General features: G+C 40.1%; 1 protein-coding gene across 1 annotated transcript in view; it reads right to left on the bottom strand.

The window, feature by feature from the left end:
- cntln (centlein, centrosomal protein) overlaps nt 1-26790 on the bottom strand; it is a 111471-nt gene that overhangs the window by 23929 nt on the left and 60752 nt on the right. Inside the window, exons 14-21 of the mRNA XM_077604773.1 lie at nt 26389-26486; nt 23726-23929; nt 22452-22753; nt 17659-17725; nt 14172-14262; nt 13265-13509; nt 7587-7742; nt 5497-5594 (exon numbers count right to left, since the gene is read on the bottom strand). Coding sequence (XP_077460899.1) covers nt 5497-5594; nt 7587-7742; nt 13265-13509; nt 14172-14262; nt 17659-17725; nt 22452-22753; nt 23726-23929; nt 26389-26486 — 1261 coding nt within the window. The remainder of the gene's footprint in view (nt 1-5496; nt 5595-7586; nt 7743-13264; nt 13510-14171; nt 14263-17658; nt 17726-22451; nt 22754-23725; nt 23930-26388; nt 26487-26790) is intronic.

The raw sequence follows: 26790 nt of genomic DNA, 5'->3' as shown, positions 1-26790 counted from the left end.
CCGGCTAATCGCGGGGCGGCACGTCATTTTGATTGACTTAAATAAAATGGTTAAACGGACACAAAATAAAAAGCCTACAATTTTTTCCCAAATCGGCCCAAAAAACCTAGTGCCAAATGAACATACTCATCCGAGGGGATAAACACGGGTCACAATTTTTGAATGTCCCAAAAGTAATGGGACAACAGCCGCTTCTCTCGTATTTATCTATGATGACGATAATGAATATACATGAGCCGAAGTGTAAATGTTTGGGGGGTAAAAAAAAGCATTCTAACCTTGACACGTGCACAAGCGGAGACAAAGACGCGGCAGCTAAAGACGCTGGCAGCCACGAGTCCCCGCGTAGTGCGGCGTACGTGACAGCTCATTATGACAACTAAATACGCCGCTACGTGGAGGTGTTGAATTAAAGATGCCTCCCAACAGACGCATATTAAATCAAGCGCAGTGTCGAGGAACAGGAAGGGTGACGGCGAAAAGCCCCCCCGCCACCCCGCCGTTGACAAACGGCATTTTGAATCGGCAGTGACACCGCTTGGCAGCCGCTAATCAATGAATGTAAATGTTTAAATTACGATCAGAGGCGCGGCAGTCACGCGCAAGGACTCATCGACGGGAGGTCTTAGCGCGGATGACAGAAAATACTTGTTTGCCCATAATAATCCCCCCCGTTCAGACGCCTCCGAGTGGCCCCCTCTGCGGCGGCTGTTGAATTTCGGATGCCGCCTCTCCTTTCAATTAGCCGTCTCGAGTGGCGCGTTCGGTTTTGGGCGTTGTGGTATTCCGGCAGAAGGCGGATGACTCAATGGGAAACGGTCACGTTTTGGGGTGGATGTGTGCGTGTTTTTCCTTGGGTGAGCTCTCTGGGTGATTGTGTGGGTTTCCCACTTGTGTCCCTCCAGGCGCCCCTTCCCTTATGTGGCCAGGTGTGTGTGTGTGTGATTGGTAATGAGCCTGTGTGTGTGTATATTTAAACCCCCGCGTCTGGTGTGGGTGTATTACTTAGTGTTTCATGTTTACTACTATCACCACTACTACTACTACCAGTACTACCACTACTACCACAACCACTATCACTACTACTACTACCACCACTGTCACTACTACTACTACCACCACCACTGTCACTACTACTACCACTATCACTACTACTACTACTACCACTATCATTACTACTACTACTACCACCACTACTACACCACTACTACTACTACCATTATCACTACTACCACCACTATCACTACTACTACTACTATCACTACTACTACCACTATCACTACTACTACCACTATCACTACTACTACTACCACTATCACTACTACTACCACTATCACTACTACTACTACCACCACTACCACCACTACTACTACTACCATTATCACTACTACCACCACTATCACTACTACCACTATCACTACTACTACTATCACTACTACTACTACCACTATTACTACCACTACTACTACCATTACTACCACTAATACTACTACAACTACCACTACTACTAGTACTACTACCACTACTCCCCCAGTTTAGTTCCCGTGTTTATTGTTTTGTATGATTATTTTTGTCAAAAAAATCCAAACACAGTCTTTTCCCGCTACATAGCCGAGGCGAATCGAGACAAAAATGGTTGTCGTGACCCGTTGACTTTATCGTGTGACGATTAGAAAACAAAATTGAAGAAGGAAGTCCCCTCAAAAAATTCTGGGGCACTTTTAACCAAATAACGCAATGACCAGAACGCGGCACAATTTATTGTTGTTATTCTGCCAAAGAAACTTTTAAAAAAAAATCTAAAACAAATCTCAACCATACTAAAATTCTCCATGACATCTGCCTGTCAAAATTTCAAAGTAAACACAAAAACTATTTTTGTTGTTCTTCCCCGAATCCCATAACAGCAGCCCCCTAAAAAAGGACCTCTTCTACGCTATACTTAACTAGCGACAACTAAACAAATAAAGCCACGATTTGCTGTAAGTAAATGTCGCCAGCTCCCCCCGGGGTGGACCAGCGCCTCGGGGTACGCCGGCTGAACAAACGCCACCTTGCTCGTCCTATCGGAGCGCCATTAAGGGTCCGACCGGGCGCGCCCCCTCGGATTTGGCCATTAATGAGAAACGCCATATTGAAGCTTTCAATTGACGGACGGTCTGGTGTTGACTTACAGATGAAGGACGGATGAGCGGCCCCCCCGTAGACCCCCGCTAGGCTCTCTCCGCCCGGACGCTAATGGCAATTAGACGGACAACATTTATTTTAGATGTTCCCTTCTCGCAGGCCAAAAAGAATAGCGGATGAAAAAGAATGAGGGATGGACGCGCGGCGCTTGTCTCCAGCGTGTGATCTGTATTTATGAGCGTTAGCAGATGGAGGAGCGAGAAAACTGCCGCTCTGATCACTGGCCACGTTTGTTCCCTTTGTTCTGACGCTTGTTGCGGCAATATTGTTCATCAAACATGCGCGCATTGTAATGATAACAGCGGCCGATGCCGTTAAGAATGGAGCGGACACTCCACGTGGTTGATAGACAACGCCGTTTCGGAGATGAAAGCGCCACCTTCATAAATAAAGCAGCGCCGCCGCGCCGGATATTGACTGAGGACATGCCGGTGTACTTTGAAATTCTTGCTTTTTTTTTTTTTTTTTGCTGGGATCTTTTTTTCCCGAAGTCGAAGCGGCGCCGGTCCCCGTGCGCGAGATGTATATTTCAGAGGCGTCTAGACTCGGGCTTTCATTCTGGGAAGCGGGGTCCGACCGAGCGGCCGGGGTACAAATGCGCTTTTTGGCGAGCTGGAGTTAGTGTATGAGGCCGGGGTGGAATGACGGGCGCGAGGGGATGCTGGTTGGGGTCCGTCGACGAATGTGAAGCGGTTGCTGTGATTTTTGATGTGAATTATGGACGGGCGGAGATGAAGGAAACTTGAGGACGGAGTGACGATAAGGCGGAAGAGCGGCGATAAGGGTGGATTTTTGAGGGATGTTTTGGCGTGGGGTCTTGTGGTTAGTCGCACTGACTCGTAAATGGAAGGTTCCAAGTTCGATAATGAATAGGTACAGACTTGGAATAGGTTTTGAACAAAGGAAAATAGAACAGAATTTAGTTTAATGTCAGAGCTAAACCAGGTCGGTTTACAGATCTTAAGATATCGCCATTCCGAATTTCAACTGTATCACTGAATGCCGTTAAAATGTGTATAGTGTCGTTTTCACCTGATGGCCCGCCAGGCTTATAATACACTGGCAGAAAACTAAAATTATATCACTGTTCCGCTTTCAACTGTATCACTAGATGCTGTTAAAATGTGTATTTTTATTATAGTGTCGTTTTCGCCTGATGGCCCGCCAGGTTTATAATACACTGGCAGAAAACTGAAAAAATATCACCATACCGCTTTCAATTGTATCACCAGATGCAGTTAAAATGTGTATTTTATTTTAAAACGACGTTTTTGCCAGATGGCCCGCTAGGTTTATAACAGACTGGCAGAAAACTAAAAATATATCACCATTCCGCTTTCAACTGTATCATCAGATGCAGCTAAAATGTGTATTTTTTTATAGTGTCGTTTTAGCCTGATGGCCCACCAGGTTTATAAAATACTGGCAGAAAACTAAAATTCTATCAACATGCCGTTTTTAACCATATCACTAGATGCAGTTAAAATGTGCATTTTTTATAGCGTCGTTTTAGCCTGATGGCCCGCCAGGTTTATAATACAATGGCAGAAAACAAAAATTATATTACCATTCAGCTTTCAACCGTATCACCAAATGCAGTTAAAATGTGTATTTTATCCTAAAACGACGTTTTCGCCTGATGGCCCGCCAGGCTTATAACACACTGGCAGAAAACTAAAAAATATATCACCCTTCCGCTTTCAACTGTATCACCCGTTCCAGTTAAAATGTGCATTTTTTTGTAACGACGTTTTCGCCTGATGGCCCGCCAGGCTTATAAAATGCTGGCGGAAACGTTGACTAACGAGCTAACAACTAGCAAACGAAAATTCCTGTGAATGGCAACAAGAATTAGGTTAGCAAAGGTTGATCTGGGAACGTTTTTTGCATTTAACAACTTTGTATTTCGGCAATTGAAAGAACACATTTGTGGCGTCGTCATTTTCGTTAATTGTGCTCCGTTAGCGACGGTTTCTGCTTTTTGTTGCTATGCAAAAATTTGAAACAGCGGTGACAAAGAGCACCAATTGTTTACGGGAACACGTTAAAAAGTAGCTAGCGCGTCGGGTGTCGTGTAACTGGTTAGGGCTCGCGGCGGACGGGCAAAGAGCGATGCTGCGTGGGTTTGAGTGTCACGGGCCAAAACGCCGCTTCCCGCGGCACGCCATCGATCGGTGCGCCGCTTTGATCGGCGCTCCGCGTCGGCTACCCACATAAACAAGAGCGGCGCGACGTGAGACGTGCACGTTGAGTAGACGCCCACGCGGCCACCCGCTAATTCCTTCGGACACTCGCGTTCGGGTGTGACGGCGTGTACGCTGACAGCCACAGAAAAAAAAGACAAAAAAAGAATGTACCACAAAGAATGTATCACATGGTGAATTGAAACTAAAGAACAAAATTCACATCTTATTTGGATTTTTCTTCTTATTATTATTAGGATTATTATTTGGTCAATTAATGGGGGACATCTTTTTCTTAACGTTTTGACAGCTATAAAAAAACATATTTCCATATAATTTAGGAGCCCTTGATGTGACAAAAAAATATACACACTACTTCAATGATCCACTGTACTATTTCATTTCAATTTAATTTATAATTATGCTAAATGAAAAGAAACATTTATCATATTTGTTAAAAATGTAAATACCAGATGATCAAATGTAATATATTGAAATTTTGAGAGGTATAATTATTTTGAACAAATAATTGTTAACAATACTGTAAACACTAATTAAATTTACTATTTTTTTTAAATATTACCGTATTTTTCATAATTCTCCAATTTATACTCAAGTATATATATATTTTATTTATTTATTTTCTTATTTTATTTTTTTATGAACACCAAAGCTTGTTATGCTGTGTTTTTGTTAGGCTATAATCATCCCAAAAAATCAAAACATGTTAGCATTAGCAGGTGCCATTTTTTTGTCCTATTTTACAATGCCTTTAAATATATAAAACATATTCTTTGTTTGTCTCGAATGAACAAACTGCCCCCCAAAAAATGCAACTTACTCCATTATTATCTCATTTGAATTGTACTATTGCTATAAATTGCCATAAAGTGCCACTTTAATCTATGCTAGCTCATCTGGCCCATTTCTAAGCATCCACTGCCTTATTATATTTATTTATTTGTATTTCTAAGTTGTAAATGCCCGTGTGCTGCCACTTGGTGGAATCAAACACTGCAGATAGGAGCGACGGAGGGGAGTTACGGCGGGGGGGGGGAGTCGGTCGGTGGAGGGATGGAGGCAGAATTCGAGAGCGAGAGACAAAGAGAAGAAAGAATAGACTAACTTGTCCTGCACTTCTCGTAGCTTTTCCTCTTTGGTGCGAACTTGTCCTCGAAGGTCTTTGTTAGTCGCCACCTGCCTGGTGACCTCCGCACTCGTACTCTGGTCGGGGGGGGGGGAGGGAGACAGGAGGGTGAGGGTGAAGCGAACGTTGCCAGCGTGTGCGTTAGAGTGTGCGTTAACATGTGCGCTAACGTGCGCGTGGCGTGTGGGGGAGCTGCTCGTCTCGCGACGCGCTTGATGACAGGTCAGGCGCAGCATGCCTCCTCATTAGAGTTACAGCGGCAGAGGTGGAGGCGGGTGATGTGGTGGGGGGGACTAAAAGAGGTTAAGAGGGAAGCGCGTCTTCCAAAGTGGATGATAGAAAGGGTGTCGCTCGCAAATAGGGAATTTAATTCAACGCGGGAATGCTCGTCTTGGCCCAGTCGCATGTTTTTGCATGGGAGCGAGAGTCTACTGGTTTGGAGAATGTGTTCATCTGATGTGGAAGAAATGGATTAAGGAGGGGCAAAAAGTAGATCTAAATGTCTTTTTTTGCCGCCCCAATTTGAGCTGAAGTATCAAAATATTATAGTCATATAAAAGGGTGATTCCAACAAACCTGAAAAATAAAATACATATATATTTATTTTATTTTATCTTATTTTTCGGGTTTGTAAATACACCATTTTTTGGTGGAACACCAAAATTAGGTTAGAAACATTGAATATCTTATATATTTAGAAATATAAAAAATATAAAATAATAATATAAAAATAATATACCGTAATTACTCGAATATAACGCGCACTCGAAAATAACACGCAGGTATAACTTTGGGCCAAAAAAATCTGGAAAAACGCAGTACTCGAATATAGTGCGCACCTAAAATTTCCCGCTGACGAAAATCAGAAATCTTACCTTTTTTTCTTCGTTTCATGATTGTTTTGTTCAAACAAATTTATTCATTAGAATCCTTCAAATGAAAAGTTCCTCTCTCTCTTTGTCTGTCCTCTCATACATCTCTTCGTTGAGAATCCTATCAACGTCCACGCTTCCTTCATCCACTTCCTCTTCCTCCCACAACACATCATCCGATTGGCTTTACGAGATGACGTAAAATCCGTGCGTCAAAGTGAGTTTGACAATGCTTTTTTCGATCGAAAATTTGTAATTTATTTTAGTTATTGATTATAACACTGAACTGAGAGAGGGTGAACTGAGACGGGTACGAGGCTAGAGGGGGGCAGTGGTGGTCTCGGCTTCACGAGATGACGTAAAATCCGTGCGTCGGCTCTACGAGATGACGTAAAATCCGTGCGTCAAAGTGAGTTTGACAATGCTTTTTTCGATCGAAAATTTGTAATTTATTTTATTCAATTCAATTTCAATTCAATTTATTTGGCAAGAAAAAGCACCAGGCTAAGGGCCATGTAACAAGACACAAAAAAAAAATAAAAAATAAAAAATAAAAAAAATAAAAATAAAAAAATAAAAATTAGTTTTTGATTATAACACGCACCCCCAACTATTGCAATTAATTATTTTGCAAAAACCTGCGTGTTATATTCGAGTAATTACGGTATATATATATATATTTAGAAATACCATCATTTTTTATACTAATGAACTTATACCAAGAATAAAAAAATATATTTAGAAATACCATTATTTTTATACTATTGAACTTATACCGAGAATAAACTTGGTCACCCAGTGTGATGAATTGAGCTTTGATTCAATAGTGTGCCTACAAATGATCAAATTATAAAATTAATTGCGTGTAGCAAATCCATTTTTGCGTCATACGTCTGGATTGTTTTGTTACTTGTTATGGTAACTCAGTAACTGCCATAGAAAGTGATCATGTTTCACGGCCATTGACGTATAACCATTGAGGTCCTACTTAAAAACGCAAGCCAAATACATTTGAAAAATCCCAATTATTATTTTTTTTTACCCGATTTCGGTCCTTTGACGTTCCCTACTTTGTTGCTTAATTTATGAAGGCCCTGGAAGAAAGGGACGGTGGTGACTAGACGGCAACTCATCGACAAATCTTTTCCCAAGATAGAATGAGCTGTGCCTAATGAAGTGTCCCGTGGGCAGACCGACCTTGACTTTGGCCTGCAGTTGTTTGACCTCCACCTCCAAAGCCTGGCACGAGCAATCGACCAGACGGCGGGGGAAAGTGCTTTGCCTCCACTGCTCCACTTCCATCTCCAGAACCTTCTTCTGCTGCTCCGCGCCCGCTAGCTCGGATGACAGCTTCTGAAGGGTGGAAAAAAATGGCAAAACTTTGGTCGTCTGTGGCTTTAAATGAAACTGGTTACTAAAACATGAAACGGGTAATGTTTTAGCATCCGTGGCTAACATTATTTTACCCCAAAAATATTTAGTTTTTGTTTGCGCATTGTAGATGGCTCGGAAATTCATGGAAAATGAAATTCAATTTGAATTCCTTGGGGAAAAAGGGATTTTGTCCAGTTACTAAAACATTAAACGTATATGACATTAAACGTATTTGAACGGTAATATTTTAGCATCCGCGGCTAACGGTATTTTACCCCAAAAATGACTTTTTTGTTTGTTTGCCCAATGCAGATGGCTCCAAAACTCATTAAAACGAAATCCAATTTCAATTCCTTATGAAAAAAGGTATTTTGTCTGGTTACAAAAACCTTAAACGTATATTTTATGCTTGAACAGTAATATTTAGCATCCGCGGCTAACGGTATTTTACCCCAAAAATGACTTTTCTTTACTTTGCCCAATGCAGATGGCTCAAAAACTCATTAAAATGAATGCCAATTTCAATTCCTTTGGAAAAACTGTATTTTGTCCAGTTGCAAAAACATTAAACATATATTTTATGTTTGAACGGTAATAGTTAGCATCCGCAGCTAATGGTATTTTACCCCAAAAATGACATTTTTGTTTGTTTGCCCAATGAAGATGGCTCCAAAACTCATTAAAATGAAAGCCAATTTCAATTCCTTAGGAAAATAAGGTATTTTGTCCACTTACAAAAACATTAAAGGTATATTTTATGTTTGAACTGAACGGTAATATTTTAGCATCCGCGGCTAACAGTATTTTACCCCAAAAATGCCTTTTTTTTGTTTGCCCAATGAAGATGGCTCCAAAAGTCATGAAAATGGATGTCAATTTAAATTCCTTAGGAAAAAAAGTATTTTGTACAGTTACAAAAACATTAAACATATATTTTATGTTTGAACGCTAATATTTAGCATCCGCAGCTAACGGTATTTCACCCAAAAAATACTTACTTTTGTTTGCGCAATAAATATGGCTCTAAAACTCATTAAAATAAATGCCAATTTCAATTCCTTAGGAAAAAAAGGTATTTTGTCCACTTACCAAAACATTAAACGTATATTACATCGTATTTTAGCATCTCCGGCTAGCTTTATTTCTTACTTTTTTGTCTGCGCAATGCAGATGTCTCCAAAATTCCCGAAAATGAATTCCAATTTGAATTCCCCGAGAAAGAAAACATGCTGCTAAAAGACATTAGCAACGTATTGATGATGCTAAACATCGACGTGGACGCTTTTAAGCAAATTTGCGCAAACAAATGAAAATGATGAAGGCCTAATGGCCCTAACAGGACACCCAATACGTGAAGATGTATGTCACACATCGGCGCAATTGAAACCGCAGAATCCCCCAGCTTCGCACTCCGCCCCCGCGTACACCCAAGTTATTGATATCTGCTTGGCGGCTGACACCTTTTAATAGAAACCCTCTTGTTTTAGGTTTCCGGTGCTTTTCGGCGAGACGTGACACTGACACGGGAGCGTGACGCTCCGGCGCCCCATTAGGCGGAAAAGACAGCGGCCCTGTAGTGACAAACGTGGCCCGGAGTGACAGTCAATCATGTCGCGAGAGAAATAAGGGCGGATGGGTTGCAGAAATAGCCACGTGTCCGAGACTGGCTGTCAACGTTTGAGGAGATGTTTGCTGGGAAAAAAATGTCAAGTGCCAAAAAACAGATGGAACCAAAACACGGGATTGAAAATTTCTCGTAGGCGATATTTCGTCGGATAAATTGGTGCCGATATGTGATATTATTGTCCCCCAGGCCCCAGAAAAAACTAATGACCCAATTTAACTACTTAAGCGTCCGCCTAAATTGTTTTTTTTATTAAAAATGCTACAATGTTTGTTTTTGGAAATAAAACACAAAGTATATTACATTTACCGTAATGCAAGGGTGTCAGACTCGGGTCAGTTCGCGGGCCGAGTTAACGTCAACTCGATTTCATGTGGGCCGGACCATTTTAGATATAATATTTAGATTTTTTTAATATAAATGGATTAAAAGAACTGGATTAAAAGCCCTGAATATCCAGTTTTTTATAGATCTAAAACAATATTTATTTCAGCTTTTTAAAAATATATTTTTAGATTTTACAAAGTGATTTTTGAACTTAAAACACAGAAAAAAATGGATTAAAAAATTACAACTATTGATTTAAAAGGGGAAAAAAACAGAAATGTAATATACATCTAAACTCTTCATTTTAATTTGATCCTAAAACAGAAAGTCGCCACTCATGATTTACTTTCCCGGGCCACACAAAATGATGCGGTGGGCCAGATTTGGCCCCCGGGCCGCCACTTTGACACATGTGCTGTAAAACTTTACACAAAAAAACATGCTCTTACAAGTAGTGAGTTGTAAAATTTTTACTTTTTTGAATTGTTAGCACATGCTGTAAACTAGCAAAACAGTTAAAATTGTTAAATTAATATTATATGAAGATTTCAGCTATTGATTCTTAGCAGGCTAAATTAATTAGTGCAACTATACATTGTCTTACGCCATTAGCTTCAATGTAGCAGTGCTAATGCTACAATATGTTATATATATATGTATATGTATATATATATATATATATGTATATGTATATATATATATACACATATATATATAAACATATATATATATACATATATATATATATAAACATATATATATATATATACACATATATATATATATATATATATATATATATATATATATATATATATATATATATATATATATATATATATATATATATATATATAAATATATATATATATAAACATCTGTAAAAGGAACTGTGGTTTCGGATGCAAAGTTTTGGGGAATTGGATCCGTAAAAAAATGACCTTTTATTTAAATTCTACTAATACTGGAAAGTTTCTTTTTTCTTTTTTTGGGATCAGTCAATGGTCCCTTTAATCCAATGATAATCCGCACACTTTACATGAAAGGGGAGGGTAAGACATTCCACGCTTAAAAAAAGATAAGGCAGGTAAAAACACGAACAACGTCACTAAAGTAATCCTCGCGCTTAAGAAAATGATCTTATATGTGGATGAGATGCATGACAGGAACAGTCACCTGTGCTTTTTTATAAGCTTCTTATTCCACATTAAATAACTTTAGCGATTCTTCAAAGTCAATCTCATTTGAAAAAAGAAAGATTTTTTTTTCAAAGTTTTCACTTTTTAACATGTGCTCGCTCTCCTTTTAAAATGGGGTGTAATTAATATATATATATATATATATATATATATATATATATATATATATATATATATATATATATATATATATATATATATATATATATATATATATATATATATATATATATATATATATATATATATATATATATATATATATATATATATATATATATATATATATATATATATATATATATATATATATATATTATTGGGTGCTAATGCCTTTTCTCCCAGAAATCGTTATTGTTATTTACCCTTTTGTTTTCCCTTTTCCAGCTAAGATTTTGGGTCAGGACTGCACAGGAAAACATTCTAATAAGTGATATTGAAGTAGAAATGATAGAAATTTTCAAGTTAACTTTTGGATGGTATTACGTGGGTACTATAGTCTAGATCATATGTGTCAAAGTGGCGGCCCGGGGGCCAAATCTGGCCCACCGCATCATTTTGTGTGGCCCGGGAAAGTCAATGATGAGTGCCGACTTTCTGTTTTAGGATCAAATTAAAATGAAGAGTATAGATGTCTATTCAATTTCCTGATTTTCCCCCTTTTAAATCAATAATTGTCATTTTTTAATCCATTTTTTCTGTTTTTAGTTCAAAAATCATTTTGTAAAATCTAAAAATATATTTTTAAAAAGCTAAAATAAACATTGTTTTAGATCTATAAAAAACGGAATATTCAGGGCTTTTAATCCATTTATAAAAAAAATAAATCTAAATATTATATCTAAAATGATCCGGCCCACGTGAAATCAAGTTGACGTTAAAGCGGCCCGCGAACCAACCCGAGTCTGACACTGCTGGTCTAAATATATATCGTTTTTTTTTCCCAATTAAAAAAATGTTTTTTTCCCTCCCAATGCCAAAATATTAGTCACTATTTTCCCAGAAAAACATAGCTGGATTGTAGGTAGCGTTTGAAAAAAAAATACTGCCTTCTGGAAATGGTATTACGTGGGTACTATATTCTATCTCATCTCATCTAATTTACTGAGAGCCAATCGCAGGGCACAAGGAGAGAAGACAGCCAACCAATCATAGCTAAGGGCAATTTAGAGTGTCCAATCAGCCTAGCATGCACGTTTTTGGAATGTGGGAGGAAACCGGAGTACCCGGAGAAATCCCACGCAGAGCATGTAAACTCCACACAGGTGGACGTGACCTGGATTTGAACCCAGGACCCTAGACCTGTGAGGCCGACGCCATAACCACTCACTCCAACGGGGCGCTCACTACTATATTCTATGTATATATATTTTTTAATGGAAAAAAAAAAGTTTTTTTTTAATTTTATTTAATTTTTTACAGATGCCAAAATATTAGTCACAATTTTCCCAGAAACCCTTCATTGGCGCTGCCACTATTCCAAGCAAACAAGTTCCCGTGAACGTGTCCTAGACTTTCTCCCTCACATGACGCCCCTTGCCGAGACTTCCTAAGCCAATTACGCGCCACCGTCTGGAACGGACCCAAAGTCGGTCGGCCTCTCGCCCTTCCCAGGCGAGGGAGGGCAAGAAAACCCACTTTCTGTGGCGCGGCGACATTAATACTGCAAGAGTACGAGAAGGAAAACAAGACAACAATGCTTCTCCGACACAACCCTTGTGTGTATGTGTGTATTTGTGTGTATATGTGTGTGTGTGCCAGTGTAAGGTCAGGACTACGACCCGTGACCGCCAGTCCGCTTGGCGATAGCGCCAGAGCCCTGAACGTGCAGACGTACTGACACCTAATCAGGTACTTTCCTCCGGCGGCCATATTGGAAAACGCCAAAGATGTTTGGAAGGCCTGTCAGACTAATGTTTTCTTCACGCGGGGTTAAAATAGCCCAAAAAACAGTTGTATTTAAGCCACTTTAAGACTTACGCACACCGTGACCCATCTCAATGTGGGCGGAGCTTAACATCCATGCTGTCTATAAGGCGCTTTTAAAAAAAAATGTTATTGGTCAGTGGCAGTTTAAACTGCCACTGACCAATAACATTTTTTTTTTAAAAAGCGCCTTATAGACAGCATGGATGTTAAGCTCCGCCCACATTGAGATGGGTCACGGCGTGCGTAAGTCTTAAAGTGGCTTAAATACAACTTAACTTTTTTTGCGAGCTCGGAGAAAGCAAAATGGAAGCGACAGCGCTACTGTTAAAAGATTGATCGGAGCGAGACAAGGAGACCAATCGTCCGTGCGCAATCCGGTGATAAATATGTGATGGGCGCCAAAGTGAAAGGAAGAAAGTTACCTGTGCCATTTGTTTGCCGCTGCCGACTTTCTCAGCTAGGGCGTCGAGTTGCGCCGCCATTTTTTGGTTGGTGCGCCGAAGCTCTCGGGATGAAAGCATGGCCTCTTCCCTGGCGCGACGTAGTGAGTCCACACGCCGCTGCAGGGATTGGACGCGGCGATGTAGGGAGGAAGAGGAGGCGGGGTGGGAAGACTTTGTGAGACGCCATTTTTTCTTCATCTGGCCTCGAGTGCCGTGTTTGTCGTCTGAGAAGAAAGATACGCAAACATATTTTGTGGTGAGTGAGGAGAATTTTAATGATTTTGTCACCCTTTTTTTTAGTCTCATTAAACAGCGACATGTACAAAAAAAATCGCAATATAATCTCATTGACTAATTATGTTATTAATTATTCATTTTGAAAAAACTTTTATTCTCACATTTTGCTTTTTTACTAACATCAAAACTGAGGAAGTGAGCACGATACTTAACTTTCAAAATAAATGAATGTTTTGACACGTTTTTAACCTTTCAGTGTCAAACCTAAGGTCAGCGGGCCAAATGCGGCCCACCACTTTCATTTGCGTGGCCCACCAAAGTTTATTACCACATTTTTATTCAATTAAAATGATATTTCTGCATTTACACTACAACATTATTTTTTTTCCTTTATGAATCAAACTATAAAATGGAGAATAAATATTTCCCCCTTATGATGCAATCAATATACAATATAGTTTTTATTCAATTTAAATGACATTTCTGCATTTACACTACAAGTCAAACATGATTTTTTTCTTTATGAATCCAATTATAAAATAGAGAATAAATATTTCCCCCATATGATGCAATCAATATACAATATAGTTTCCAAATTAAGACATTTTCAACAGATTTTTTTCATCGTTTGGCAATACGCGTTCGATACCTTGCTCGCCGGCGTCGTCATCACGCCGCTCCCCTCCGGAATCCGCCGCCACCGCCATCGCGGCGTCCCCGATCAGCCGCCACCTGTCGAACTAAAAACGCGAGAACAGTCAAGACACGGCGCGTAATCTAACACAAACGTCGGACACGTTGCGCTTCCCGCCGACGACGGCGTGATCACAGGGCGCTCTCGGTTTAACACGACAAGACAAATCACCCGGCGCTTGAATAATTCACCTGAGCGCTTTCCCGGGCGACGTCGCTCAGCGATATTAGCCGTGACGGCGAGCCGGCGGAGGCCGCCTTTGTTCAATCAACTGTCTCCCGGTGCTACGCTATGACGCGTCATTTGCGCCCGTGTGTGTGTGACATCTCCCGGGCGCCGGATCGTTTGTAGTGACATCAAAGCCGCCCCCCTAACCGCCTCACACACACACACAAAGACACACACATTCACACACTGGGACGGTCAGGTATGATTTCATCAGCGGCGCGTTTGATCACGCAAAAAGCCGCGCTCAGGCGACGGGAGATGAACTGTTAAAGAGCAAAGCTCGCCATGACAGTCATGTCGCTAATCAGCCTGGGGGCGGGACTTAAGTCCGATCTGTTGGAGCCAATGACTGACTTTTCTGCCCATTTTATGGATTTACTTCAACGTAATTAGTCTTGTACGGAGGGCGGTTATCAAAAGTTAACTAATTACTGATTATTTTGGCGATGAGTACAGATATCAGATATTATTTTGTTTTTGTTTAGATATTAGTGAGATTTTTTTTTAAATGAAATAGCCATGAAAATTAATATTTTCCTTTTTAACATGTGCAGTTTTTGTTTTGTTTTGTTGTAAATAAAGTAAAACAATAATGATTATTTTTGTGATGAGTTGATATTATTTTTGTTTTTATTTACATATTAGTGAGATTTTTTAAAAAACTTTGAAAATTCATATTTCTCTTTTTAACATATGCCGTTTTTGTTTTGTTGTGTAATAAATAAAGTAAAACAATTATGATTATTTTTGTGATGAGTACAGATATCAGATATTATTATGTTTTTGTTTAGATATTAGTGAGATTTTTAAAAAAATGAAATAGCCTTGAAAATTAATATTTTCCTTTTTAACATGTGCAGTTGTTGTTTTGTTTTGTTGTAAATAAAGTAAAACGATAATGATTATTTTTGTGATGAGTAGATATTATTGTTGTTTTTATTTACATATTAGTGAGATTTTTAAAAAAGCATTGAACATTCATATTTCTCTTTTTAACATATGCCGTTTTTGTTTTGTTGTGTAATAAATAAAGTAAAACAATTATGATTATTTTTGTGATGAGTACAGATATTATGTTTTTGTTTACATATTTGTCAGATTTAAAAAAAAGAAATAGCATTGAAAATTAATATTTTCGCTTTTTAATATATGCATTTTTTGTTTTGTTGTGTAATAAATAAAAACTATAATGATTATTTTTGTGATGAGTTCAGATATCAGATACTATTGTTATGTTTTTGTTTACATTTTAGTGAGATTTAAAAAAAATGAAATAGCATTGAAAATTAATGTGTTGCTTTTTAACATATGCAGTTTTTGTTTTGTTGTGTAATAAATAAAGTAAAACAATAATGATTATTTTTGTGATTTGGAGAATACATTAAAATGAATAAAATTAACTTTTAAAACTTAAAATAGAATAGCTTTTGTTTTCCCTTTTTTGCTAAATAGATGAAAAGCATAAATAATGATATACTACAATGTTTTAGTGAAATGTTATTATGATATTTCCCAATATGAGATTTAAATACCTTAATATACCCATTAAAATATATTTATTTCAAATAGGAAAAAAAATTACAACCAAAGAAAATATTCATTATTATGCATATTTATCTTTTGGACAATTTTCAGGTCAACAACATCTCCGATTAAATTATAATAATTGACACCTTGTGGATTAATTCCTTGATTTACCGTCGCTCATTCCGGCTTTTCAAAATAAAACCAAAGGAGAATTCTCCGCACTTGATTGAAATTCATCGCCTCATTTCTCCAGAGTGAAAATTCCAATTTTCCACCACAAATGGGTGATTTCGCAGAGGATTTAAATAAGCAGCACAGAAGGCCAATTTGCTGGGCAAATTTTTCAATCTACTTTTTAAGCCTCAGCCCTTCAAAAAAAAAAAAAAAAAAAGACAAAAGTGGGAGTCGGTGAAGAGGTTTGGGGGCTACCGTGTACTGTTGCGAAGACGTTTGACGGACAGCGACCGGGCCGGATGGCCTGGAGGGACGGCGAGTCTTTGCCAACAAAGGAATACAAAAAGTGGTTGCTTTAAAAATTGATAGCATTGACATCAAGCCAAGAAAGACGGCAACAAATCCGGGAAAGTTCAAGCAAGAAAAAAGGAAAAAATGCAGAGCTCTTCAATGTCCGTCCCTTTCTTTCTCGCCCTGAATTATTTATGGGTGAACAAGGGGTCACCGCCGTCCAATCCTTTTGCATGGCAGCCAATGAATGTTGAGTGTGGCATTTGTTCGTCTTTTTTAAAATGTATTTATTTCTTTTTTAACTCTCAGTTTGTCATTTCACAAGTAATTTAAATTGACCATTTTTTTTTTACAAATTGCTATTTAATTACAGTTTTTAACACTTCAGATAATTTTTCATGATTTAGAAAGGTTTTTCTTTTACATAAAAAAACTCTTAGTAAAAATACAATTAAAAAATGGAAGGCCATTTTCCAGAAATTGCTTATTTAATGAAATTTGAAAAATCCAGATGTGAATTGGTAATTGTTTACTTTTCAATATAAATTAATTTTTAAAAAAATGAAAGCCGATTTTCCAGATATTGCTTATTTAATAAAATTTTAAGAATCCAGATACGAATTGCTAATTATTTGCTTTTCAATAAAATTAATTCCCAAAAAAATGAAAGCCGATTTTCCAGAAATTGCTTCTTTAATTAAATTTTAAAAATCCAGATATGAATTGGTAATTGTTTGCTTTTCACTAAAATTAATTCAAACAAAAAAATGAAACCCAATTTTCCAGAAAGTGCTTATTTAATTGAATTTTAAATCCAGATATGAATTGCTAATTATTTGCTTTTCACTAAAATTAATTCATACAAAAAATCTTTTAAAGCATATATTTACTTTTTTACAAAAAAAATACTGTTTCTCTTACTAAAAAAAAAGGGAGAAAAAAAATACAGCTCTCGAGTCTTTTGATTATCAATAAAACCTTCAATCTACTTTTTGAAACTTTTCAACCCCCCCTCCATCATATTTACCGCAGCCCCTCATTCCACTTCTAATCTCGCAACCCCGCCGTAGCCTTAATTGGGCAAACGTAGACGATTAATTTGTAAACCTAAGTTGCGCTAGTAGATGCGAAATTGACAGCCGACTTGATTTCCCTCCTCAATGAGGATGCGCGTGCGCCATGGCGTCCACGTCAAGACGCCAAGACGCCGAGGCAAACTCACCTTTCTCCGCCGTTGCCCGGTCCCCGGGGGCCCGTCGTCGAGGCTGTCCGAGTACTCCTCGCCGTCGCTGCGGGGAAAGTTGAACTTCATTACACGGCGAGCGAGAGTTGACTCGGCACCCTCGGTCGGACCAATTTGCCTTTTTTGGCTTGATTTAGTTGACTTGGACCAAAAATATGTGCATTTCAAGCTCCCCTTTTAAACAGAAAATCAATGTCCCATCCCATTCCTAAGCAGGAAGTGTAAATGCGGTTGCGAATTAAGTGGAAAAAGCGCGGCGGCGTCTGTTGCCGACGGTCAACGCATCGACATGTATGAGGGCGGCCGTGGCCTTCATTAGCCCGCCGACGGGTGACAGACGTGCGCGGCCGAGCGGACGGACGGCAGCGTTCGGGGCTGACGCGAAAACGCGCCCGCCACGCCGTTATTGACGGTGACCTTTGACGGGAAGGCGGAAGCCGGTGACATTTACGCCGGTGGGTTTATTAAGGTGGAGAAGCCGAGGGGGAGTGCCGCAGGAAGGGGATCTAACAGGAACATGACAAGGTTGGAGGCTAGTTAGGGTTAAAACTGGTCAGGGGGGAGTTCGGACCCACCCGGAGATTTCACAAGATAGGCGAGAAGGTGGGAAGGAAAATATTATCGTGGTTTTTTTTGCTTAGGTAGTACTTATCTTGTATTTTTGGCTTTTTTTATGATCATTAGGGCCTTACGTCGCCGACAGTCAAAGTTAAACAACTTGCTAAATACAGTGGTACCTCGACATACGAGCAATTTGAGATACGAGTAAAATTTTGAGCAGATATTTATCTTGAGATACGAGACAAATTTTGATATACGAACATAGACGCGAGAGGCTGCTCATAAGAACAATATGGCCACTGTCTCTCTCCCTGCAACTCCCTCTTTGTACTGTCTCTGCGAGCACTGGGCGGAGCCTTGCATTTTTTCAGTGTTTTTTCCCCCCGTTAGTCAGTGCGAATGGCGGAGCTTGTTCGCTAATACGAGAGGAGTATATACTACTTCTCATTGGCAAGTGGTCGAGCGCTATCCTATTGTGAGGACATTTGTGTGCATTATTTTGGGAATATTTTGAAGGGAAGTCAAAAGCAAACAACCTTCGATAGGTTGCATCTGAAAGTCAGGGTGGAGGCGGGGCCAATAGAGCCAACCCGGGAGAAGAATTGTATCACAATTTCAAACAAAATTAGAATTAAGTTTAGTTTAAGGTTAGATAAAACTTATTTTTGAGTGTGTCAGCATCATAATCCAAGTTCATTTAAATTTGTTTATGTTATGTTACGAGCGCGTTGCCATGCAAAAAGTCTGATTTTAGTACTATTAAACACATTTTAGTGCTATTAAACCACTAGTTATGTGTTACTTTGTTAATAGATGGCAAATTAGAACAAATAAAAATGTTTTTCCAATCCAATATCCTGTTTTGGGTGTTTTTTCAGAGGGTTGGAACGAATTAATTTGTTTTTAGTTCATTTCTATGGGAAACATTCATTTGAGTTACGAGTAAATCGACATACGAGCTCAGTCCCGGAACGCATTAAGCTCGTATCTCGAGGTACCACTGTAATTGTGAGCAAAAAACAGACACGGTGTATATCCACTAATGAATTTCTACCCGTCATTTCTCTGGCGTAACAACATCCAATCCCGACCCTCTCTTGCCCCGTTCACAACGAAACCGCTGACACGTTAAAAACAATCGGCCGCCTCCAGCTGTTTCAAACTTAAGAGCAAAAGACCTGCGAGAGCCCGAGGATGAAAACAAAGCCACGTCGGCATCTTCTAACGGGCCTGACGTCTTTGTCACGTTCCGCTTTTAAACTTCTTTGCCGTCGAAATGAGCGCCAAGGAAGGAAGGAAAGAACGTCTTTCTCGGGTAAGACTGGCAAATGAGTCGACACGTGTCTGGAATAAGACAACATCCCAGTTGAGACGGCGTCCGGGCAAATCCTCGCAGGTAAAGCGCCTATTAGACGGCTGCTTATTAGCCACACGGAAGGCATTACCAAAGCCGGGGAAAATCCGCAACCGGTCCCCGTTAAACTGCCTCGGGTGGGCCGGGGCGGATTACCATCTGATGAATTAGTCGGCCAGGCGAGGGTCTGAGACGGGGCGGGGCTAACTCCGAGTCTTTGAAATCCAATCGCTTTGACCGTCGCTCAATAAACGGCTCAGTGACTTTTTTTTTTGTTGCATAAAACATACATGAAAATAATTACGGTTGATGGGTCTTCATTTAGCGGGTGTTAAACAGCTTGTCGACATCTGGTACGCCGCCGAGCGGGGTCATTCAAAATTTATCCCGGCAAATTAAGGCCGCGAAGACGCGCTTGGCAATCGACGCGAACGCGGCAACGACGAGGTGCCTTAGCGCGTGCCGGGGGGGGGGATCCGTAGCGCCGTGGAGGATTGGGCGGCGTTCGTGAATATGCAGAAGGATCGGCGTGTTAAAGCCGACTGCCAAACTGTCAATTCCAGGCGTGGAAAAAAGGGCGCCGCTGAAAAGGTAGCGAGACTTGGGCGGCCGTCTTATCCCTGGGCTTTTCTGGCAGAGCTTCAAGTTTGTGCGCGGAGACTGGTAATTTGGCATGCAAATTTTTTAGTCAATGAGCCCCGAGTCGGGCGTCCCGGGACATCGGCGCGATCTGACAGCGGGTCCTCCCTCGCACTCTCTATCATTTCTGCTTGTATTCCTCATTGGCTGCTGAATAGCAACTAGACGGGAGGATGGAATTCAATCACCCATTTGCTTCCGTTCTGCATATTCGCGTCGTCGCGGCCGAAACGGCGAAAAATAATGAGCACCAAAGCAGCGCTGGCGGTACCTGGACATTTCGTCGACGGGACACTTCGTCGCTGGACGCTTCGTCGACGGACAATTTGTCGCCGGACACTTCGTCACCAGACAGTTCGCCTAACCTTAACCACTATTAAAGAAGACAAAGGAAATTTACATATTCTTCTTTAAAGAAAATAAAACAGCAAAAACTCGCTCGACAACACAAACACATTAACATTTGGGCATGTGCTCACTAAATGTGCCCGTCTCTAAACACACTACGCACGAAACGGTTCCTACGTTAAACGGTTCCCAGGTTAAACGGTTCCCACGTTAAACGGTTCCTACATTAAACGGTGCCTACGTTAAACGGTTCCCACGTTAAACGGTTCCTACATTAAACGGTGCCTACGTTAAATGGTTCCCACGTTAAACGGTTCCCACGTTAAACGGTTCCCACGTTAAAGGGTTCCTACGTTAAACGGTTCCTAGGTTAAACGGTTCCTACGTTAAACGGTGCCTACGTTAAACGGTGCCTACGTTAAACGGTTCCTACGTTAAACGGTTCCTACGTTAAACGGTTCCTACGTTAAACGGTTCCCATGTTAAACGGTTCCCACGTTAAACGGTTCCCACGTTAAACGGTTCCTACGTTAAACGGTTCCCACATTAAACGGTTCCCACGTTAAACGGTTCCCACATTAGACGGTTCCTACGTTAAACGGTTCCTACGTTAAACGGTTCCTACGTTAAACGGTTCCTACGTTAAACGGTTCCTACGTTAAACGGTTCCTACGTTAAACGGTTCCCACGTTAAACGGTTCCTACGTTAAACGGTTCCCACATTAAACGGTTCAAACGTTAAACGGTTCCTACGTTAAACGGTTCCCACGTTAAACGGTGCCTAGGTTAAACGGTGCCTACGTTAAACGGTTCCTACGTTAAACGGTTCCCACGTTAAACGGTTCAAACGTTAAACGGTTCCTACGTTAAACGGTGCCTACGTTAAACGGTTTCTACGTTAAACGGTGACTGTGTTAAACGGTGCCTACGTTAAACGGTTCCCACGTTAAACGGTTCCCACGTTAAACGGTTCCCAGGTTAAACGGTTCCTACGTTAAACGGTGCCTACGTTAAACGGTTCCCACGTTAAACGGTTCCTACGTTAAACGGTTCCCACGTTAAACGGTTCCTACATTAAACGGTGCCTACGTTAAATGGTTCCCACGTTAAACGGTTCCTACGTTAAACGGTTCCCACGTTAAAGGGTTCCTACGTTAAACGGTTCCTAGGTTAAACGGTTCCTACGTTAAACGGTGCCTACGTTAAACGGTTCCTACGTTAAACGGTTCCCATGTTAAACGGTTCCCACGTTAAACAGTTCCCACGTTAAACGGTTCCTACGTTAAACGGTTCCCACATTAAACGGTTCCTAGGTTAAACGGTTCCTACGTTAAACGGTTCCTACATTAAACGGTTCCTAGGTTAAACGGTTCCTACGTTAAACGGTTCCTACATTAAACGGTTCCTACATTAAACGGTTCCCACATTAGACGGTTCCTAGGTTAAACGGTTCCTACGTAAAACGGTTCCCATGTTAAACGGTTCCCACGTTAAACGGTTCCTACGTTAGAAAAATAAAAACTCCCATCTGTGAATTTCACGTTAATTCTGTTTGGGGTCTTTCCAAACATGGAGCGCTCAACGTAGGAACCATTTAACGTAGGTACCGTTTTGTGCGTAGTGTGGTTAGAGACGGGCACATTTAGTACTTCCACACACCCAAATGTTAATGTGTTTGTGTTGTCGAGCGAGTTTTTGCTGTTTTATTATCTTTGATAAAGAATATGTTATGTGAATTTCCTTTGTGTTCTTGAATAGTGGTTAAGGTTAGGCGAACTGTCTGGCGACGAATTGTCCGTCGACGAAGTGTCCGTCGACGAAATGTCCAGTCACGGCGCTGGCGTATGTTTGGGTGTGCGTGTACCATTACCTCGCCGGGGTGACGTCCTCCCACTTGTCCCTGGAGGGGCTGCGGCCTCGCCGGCCCGTGGCTGGATCGGCGATGACGGCAGGACGGCGAGGGCGGCGTCGCCGAGCGCCAAGCTTTGTTATTTTCGACTTGGTCTTGGCGGCCATCCCGCACGGTCCCGCCGCCGCCCGTTTCCGGTGGAAGTCCCTCGCCGCTCTGACGACGCCGAGCTCCTGCCTGAGTCTCAGGAGTTGGCGACGCAGGTCGGCGGATTCTTTGACGGCGGCGGACAGTTGGGATTGGAGAGCGGCCATTTCACCGGACTGCCAAATTGGAGTTAAACAAGCGTTAAACTACCGTATTTAGCTGTTCAATATACCTGGGTATATTAAATTATTTTTGCTTTTTTGAGCCTCCCGTTTGTGCACCATTTAATACACCCCTGCCATTTAATATACTATATACTATATTAAACGTCAACTCAGCTTTTTGGGCAAGATTTGTATGGTGTTCATGGGGGCATAATTATAGATGCTTAAGTTCATTAAAATTCCAAGTCAGACTTTATTCAGCAGTAAGTAGTTTTAGTCTGCAAAACGTTGATGCACCCCGTCACGGCATAAAGAGTGCGTAGTGCAGGAGTGTCGCGGGCCGCTTTAACGTCAACTTGATTTCACGTGGGCCGCACCATTTTAGATAAAATATTTAGATTTTTTTTTATAAATGGATTAAAAGAACTGGATCAAAAGCCCTGAATATTCAGTTTTTTATAGATCTAAAACAATGTTTATTTGAGCCTTTTTTAATATGTTTTACAAAATGATTTTTGAACTAAAAACAGAAAAAATGGATTAAAAAATGACAATTATTGATTTAAAAGGGAGAAAGTCAGGAAATTTAATATACATCTATACTCTTCATTTTAATTTGTTCCTAAAACAGAAAGTCGGCACTCATGATTTACATTACCGGGCCGCAAAAAATGATCGGCGGGCCAGATTTGGCCCCCGGGCCACCACTTTGACACGTGTTAGGGTAACAGTTAGTGTTGTTGTTAGAGTGTTGTTGTTAGAGTGTTGTTGTTAGTGTTAGAGTTACAGTGTTGTTGTTACCGTATTTTGACGTTTAATATAATATATATAAAATTATTTTTGCTTTTTTGAGCCTCCCGTTTGTCCGCCATTTAATATAACCGGGTATATTAAATGGGGGGGTATATAACAGCAAAATATGGTAGTTTTATTTCTTTTCTAACTCATTTTTTTTGTTTCAACGGTTAGCGACGACAGCCTGACCTGGGTCGAAGCCGCGGCGCGCGCCTGGGCTTGCGCCATTTGGCGTTGGACGCTTTCCCGGGTTTGGAGGTGGTCCAACGAGGCTCGGAGTTCACGGCCATCTCGGGCCAGGTCTTGGTTGGCCTCGAGGAGTTGCTGTTTCTCTTCCCTCAGCAGCTCCGTCTCCTCCTCCAGGGACATCATCCTCCGCTCCAGATGCTCAATCTAGGAGATAAAAAACAAAAATCAAGGATTTGAAGCCTCAGTGGGATTCCCCACTTTTGCATATCAGCCATTTTACGATAAATGGTCAGAGAGTCCTTTCGATGATTTAATTGCGGTGGAAAAACAATAGAAGTCCGACCGCCGCAGTGCGTGATGTCACAGGGGATTTTAGTAAATCTTAAGATTTCAGCTCGATGAGCATCGGGAAGTGTGTCGATGCTTTTTACAGGGTATTTGGGATTCTTTTTTGTGGGATTCCAACACTTAAGTGGCCAAAGTAGGACATCTTTTTTTGTAGAGAATTGCTCAAGCTGACAATTTGAACTATAGATCACTTATTTACCTGCAGTTGTCTACCAGTAGAACAAATAATAGACCATGGAGCTAAAAATGATGCTAACTTTTCTTTCTATATTTGTATGTATACAGTCTTCCCTCGATTATCGTGACTTCACTTATCGCAAAATCACTTCTTGGTGATTTTTTCTGCTATTAACTATTTAAAAAAATATATGTATATATTTTTAAAGTTCATAAAAATGTGAAAATTCATGCTACTCTTGCTACTAGGACTCAGCACTGAAGAAAATAAATAATAAAAATAAAGTTATAAGACTTTGTGATTTTTCAATTATCGCGGCCATGTTTGGTCTACATCGCAAATCAAAGTAGCGGTCCGGGGGCCAAATTTGGCCCGCTGCATCATTTTGTGTGGCCTGGGAAAGTAAATCATGAGTGCCGACTTTCTGTTTTAGGATCAAATCAAAATAAAGAGTATAGATGTATATTCAATTTCGTGATTTTTTCCCCCTTTTAAATCAATCATTGTAATTTTTTAATCAATTTTGTTCTGTTTTTAGTTCAAAAATCATTTTGTAAAATCGAAAAATATATATAAAAAAGCTCAAATAAACATTGTTTTAGATCTATAAAAAACTGAATATTCAGGGCTTTTAATCCAGTTCTTTTAATCAATTTATAAAAAAATATATCTAAATATTATATCTAAAATGGTCCGGCCCACGTGAAATCAAGTTGACGTTAAAGCGGCCCGCGAACCAACCCCAGTCTGACACCCCTGGTCTACATTAACCGCGATGTACCACATTTGTCGGACTGGTACAAATCACATTTTGGTGGAAGATTAGGATAAAACAGTTGTACAATGATAAGGTTCAAGTTTTTATTTGACTTATTTTCCCATTGTGTGAACTGTATCAATGGCAGTCAATGAGTTAAACATTTTAAGAACTCAAACAATTTTCGTTAATTTAACCCACTTTAATTCCCCAACTACCATTGATTGAAAGTGTTTTAAACAGTGAGTAGACGCTCTACATCTTTTTGTATAAGCATTTAGGATTTTTAAATTTTGGTCTAGGTATTAGATCTTTGTCAGGGATTGTTTCACAGCACAGTGGATGCCTGCTGGGTTTCTGCCTCTGGGCATTTTTGACCCTTTTTCACATTTGTGTTTTGCTCTGCCCGCTGGTGGAGCACACTGCCTTTCAACTTGAATTAACGCCTGCCACGAAAGCAGAAGGCCGGTTGACCAAGTCGCATTTAAAAGTCCCGCAATTACAAGGTCTCACACACTAATTAAATGATAGCATCTAGTCAAAAAATTTGAAGAAAATACATGATCAAGACTGGCATAGATCGATAACTATTGACATTTCGGTACAAAAAATATATATATTTAACGGTTCTTGGTAGTTGAAAGAGGGAATATGACTGAATTGAAAACGTTCGTCGAGACTCGTTGTTTTTATCGTGTGATGAGTCGGAATACGAAATTGAAAGTGGGTCAGGACAAGTTCAAAAAATCATCGTAAGGCAAGTAAGCAAGAGAGAATACACTACAAGGAAGTGTCTCCTGAATAATAAATGGCCTCTTGGCTCTATATAACGGCAAGAATTGAAAAACCAATGATTTATCATCTTAAAAATATTAAAAGCGGGATTTTTTTTCACTGTTAACAGTTCCTCGTTGTCATTCGTCACCCGATCGAAGCCGTCTTGGGTGAAATGTTTTGATCGAAACAACAGATTACACTTCTATGTTTATGTCCCAAACGGGATTAAAACTGTCTTTTGCTCTTCCTTTTGTTCATAAAAAAAAAATTGTAGGTTGTGTGCCTCAGTGCTATCCAATCGATCCAATTCAATAAAGTCCTCCGAGCCAATCGTGGGACTTTAAATCATTCCGGTGACAAAGTATCCTTTAAAAAACGGGTGACTTTCAAGTGGAATTTCCGTTTTATTCCCGATTAATTCCCCCTGAATGGCCCATTGTTCAAAGAACATTTTGAGTCCACTTGAAGACACTTGGATGGAATTGTGACAAGAACAAAGATAGTTGGAAGATTATTTAAAGGTAATTTACGCAATTACGGCTCGCTCTGCCATTTTTTTTGCGAGTGACAAAGAAAACTAAAAGTAATGACCTAGCATTGTACCTTGATAAATGACTGTTCCAATCGCTGGGAAGAAACGAGGGTCTTTTTTGGAGAAGCGCTTCTGACCCGACGCTCTTCTTTCACTTTGTGAAGCAGCGCTGAAAAGCAGAAAAGCAGAACAAAGGTGCTTGTTGTGACACGTGGCGTCAAACCCGGACCGCTCGGTCAATAGGATGATTAAAAAGGGGCCGCATTAAATCAATTGCTCTAATTTGCTTCGTATGGAACATTCGTGAAGCACTTTGTGGCAGGAAAATGGGAAAAATGTTCAGAGTCTTAGCTAAAAAGTCAACTTCAAAATGGAGTGTTTATTTCATAATCTGCAAGGAAATGGAAAAATGTTGGAATAGTGGCAAATGTTTGAAAATTAATGCGGGAAAAACTTTGTTATCATTGCTGAGG

The sequence above is a fragment of the Stigmatopora argus genome, chromosome 7, assembly GCF_051989625.1.
Source record: "Stigmatopora argus isolate UIUO_Sarg chromosome 7, RoL_Sarg_1.0, whole genome shotgun sequence".
NCBI lineage: Eukaryota > Metazoa > Chordata > Actinopteri > Syngnathiformes > Syngnathidae > Stigmatopora > Stigmatopora argus.
The sequence above is the reverse complement of the archived record's forward strand: the minus strand, read 5'-3'. Positions and strand labels throughout refer to the sequence as shown.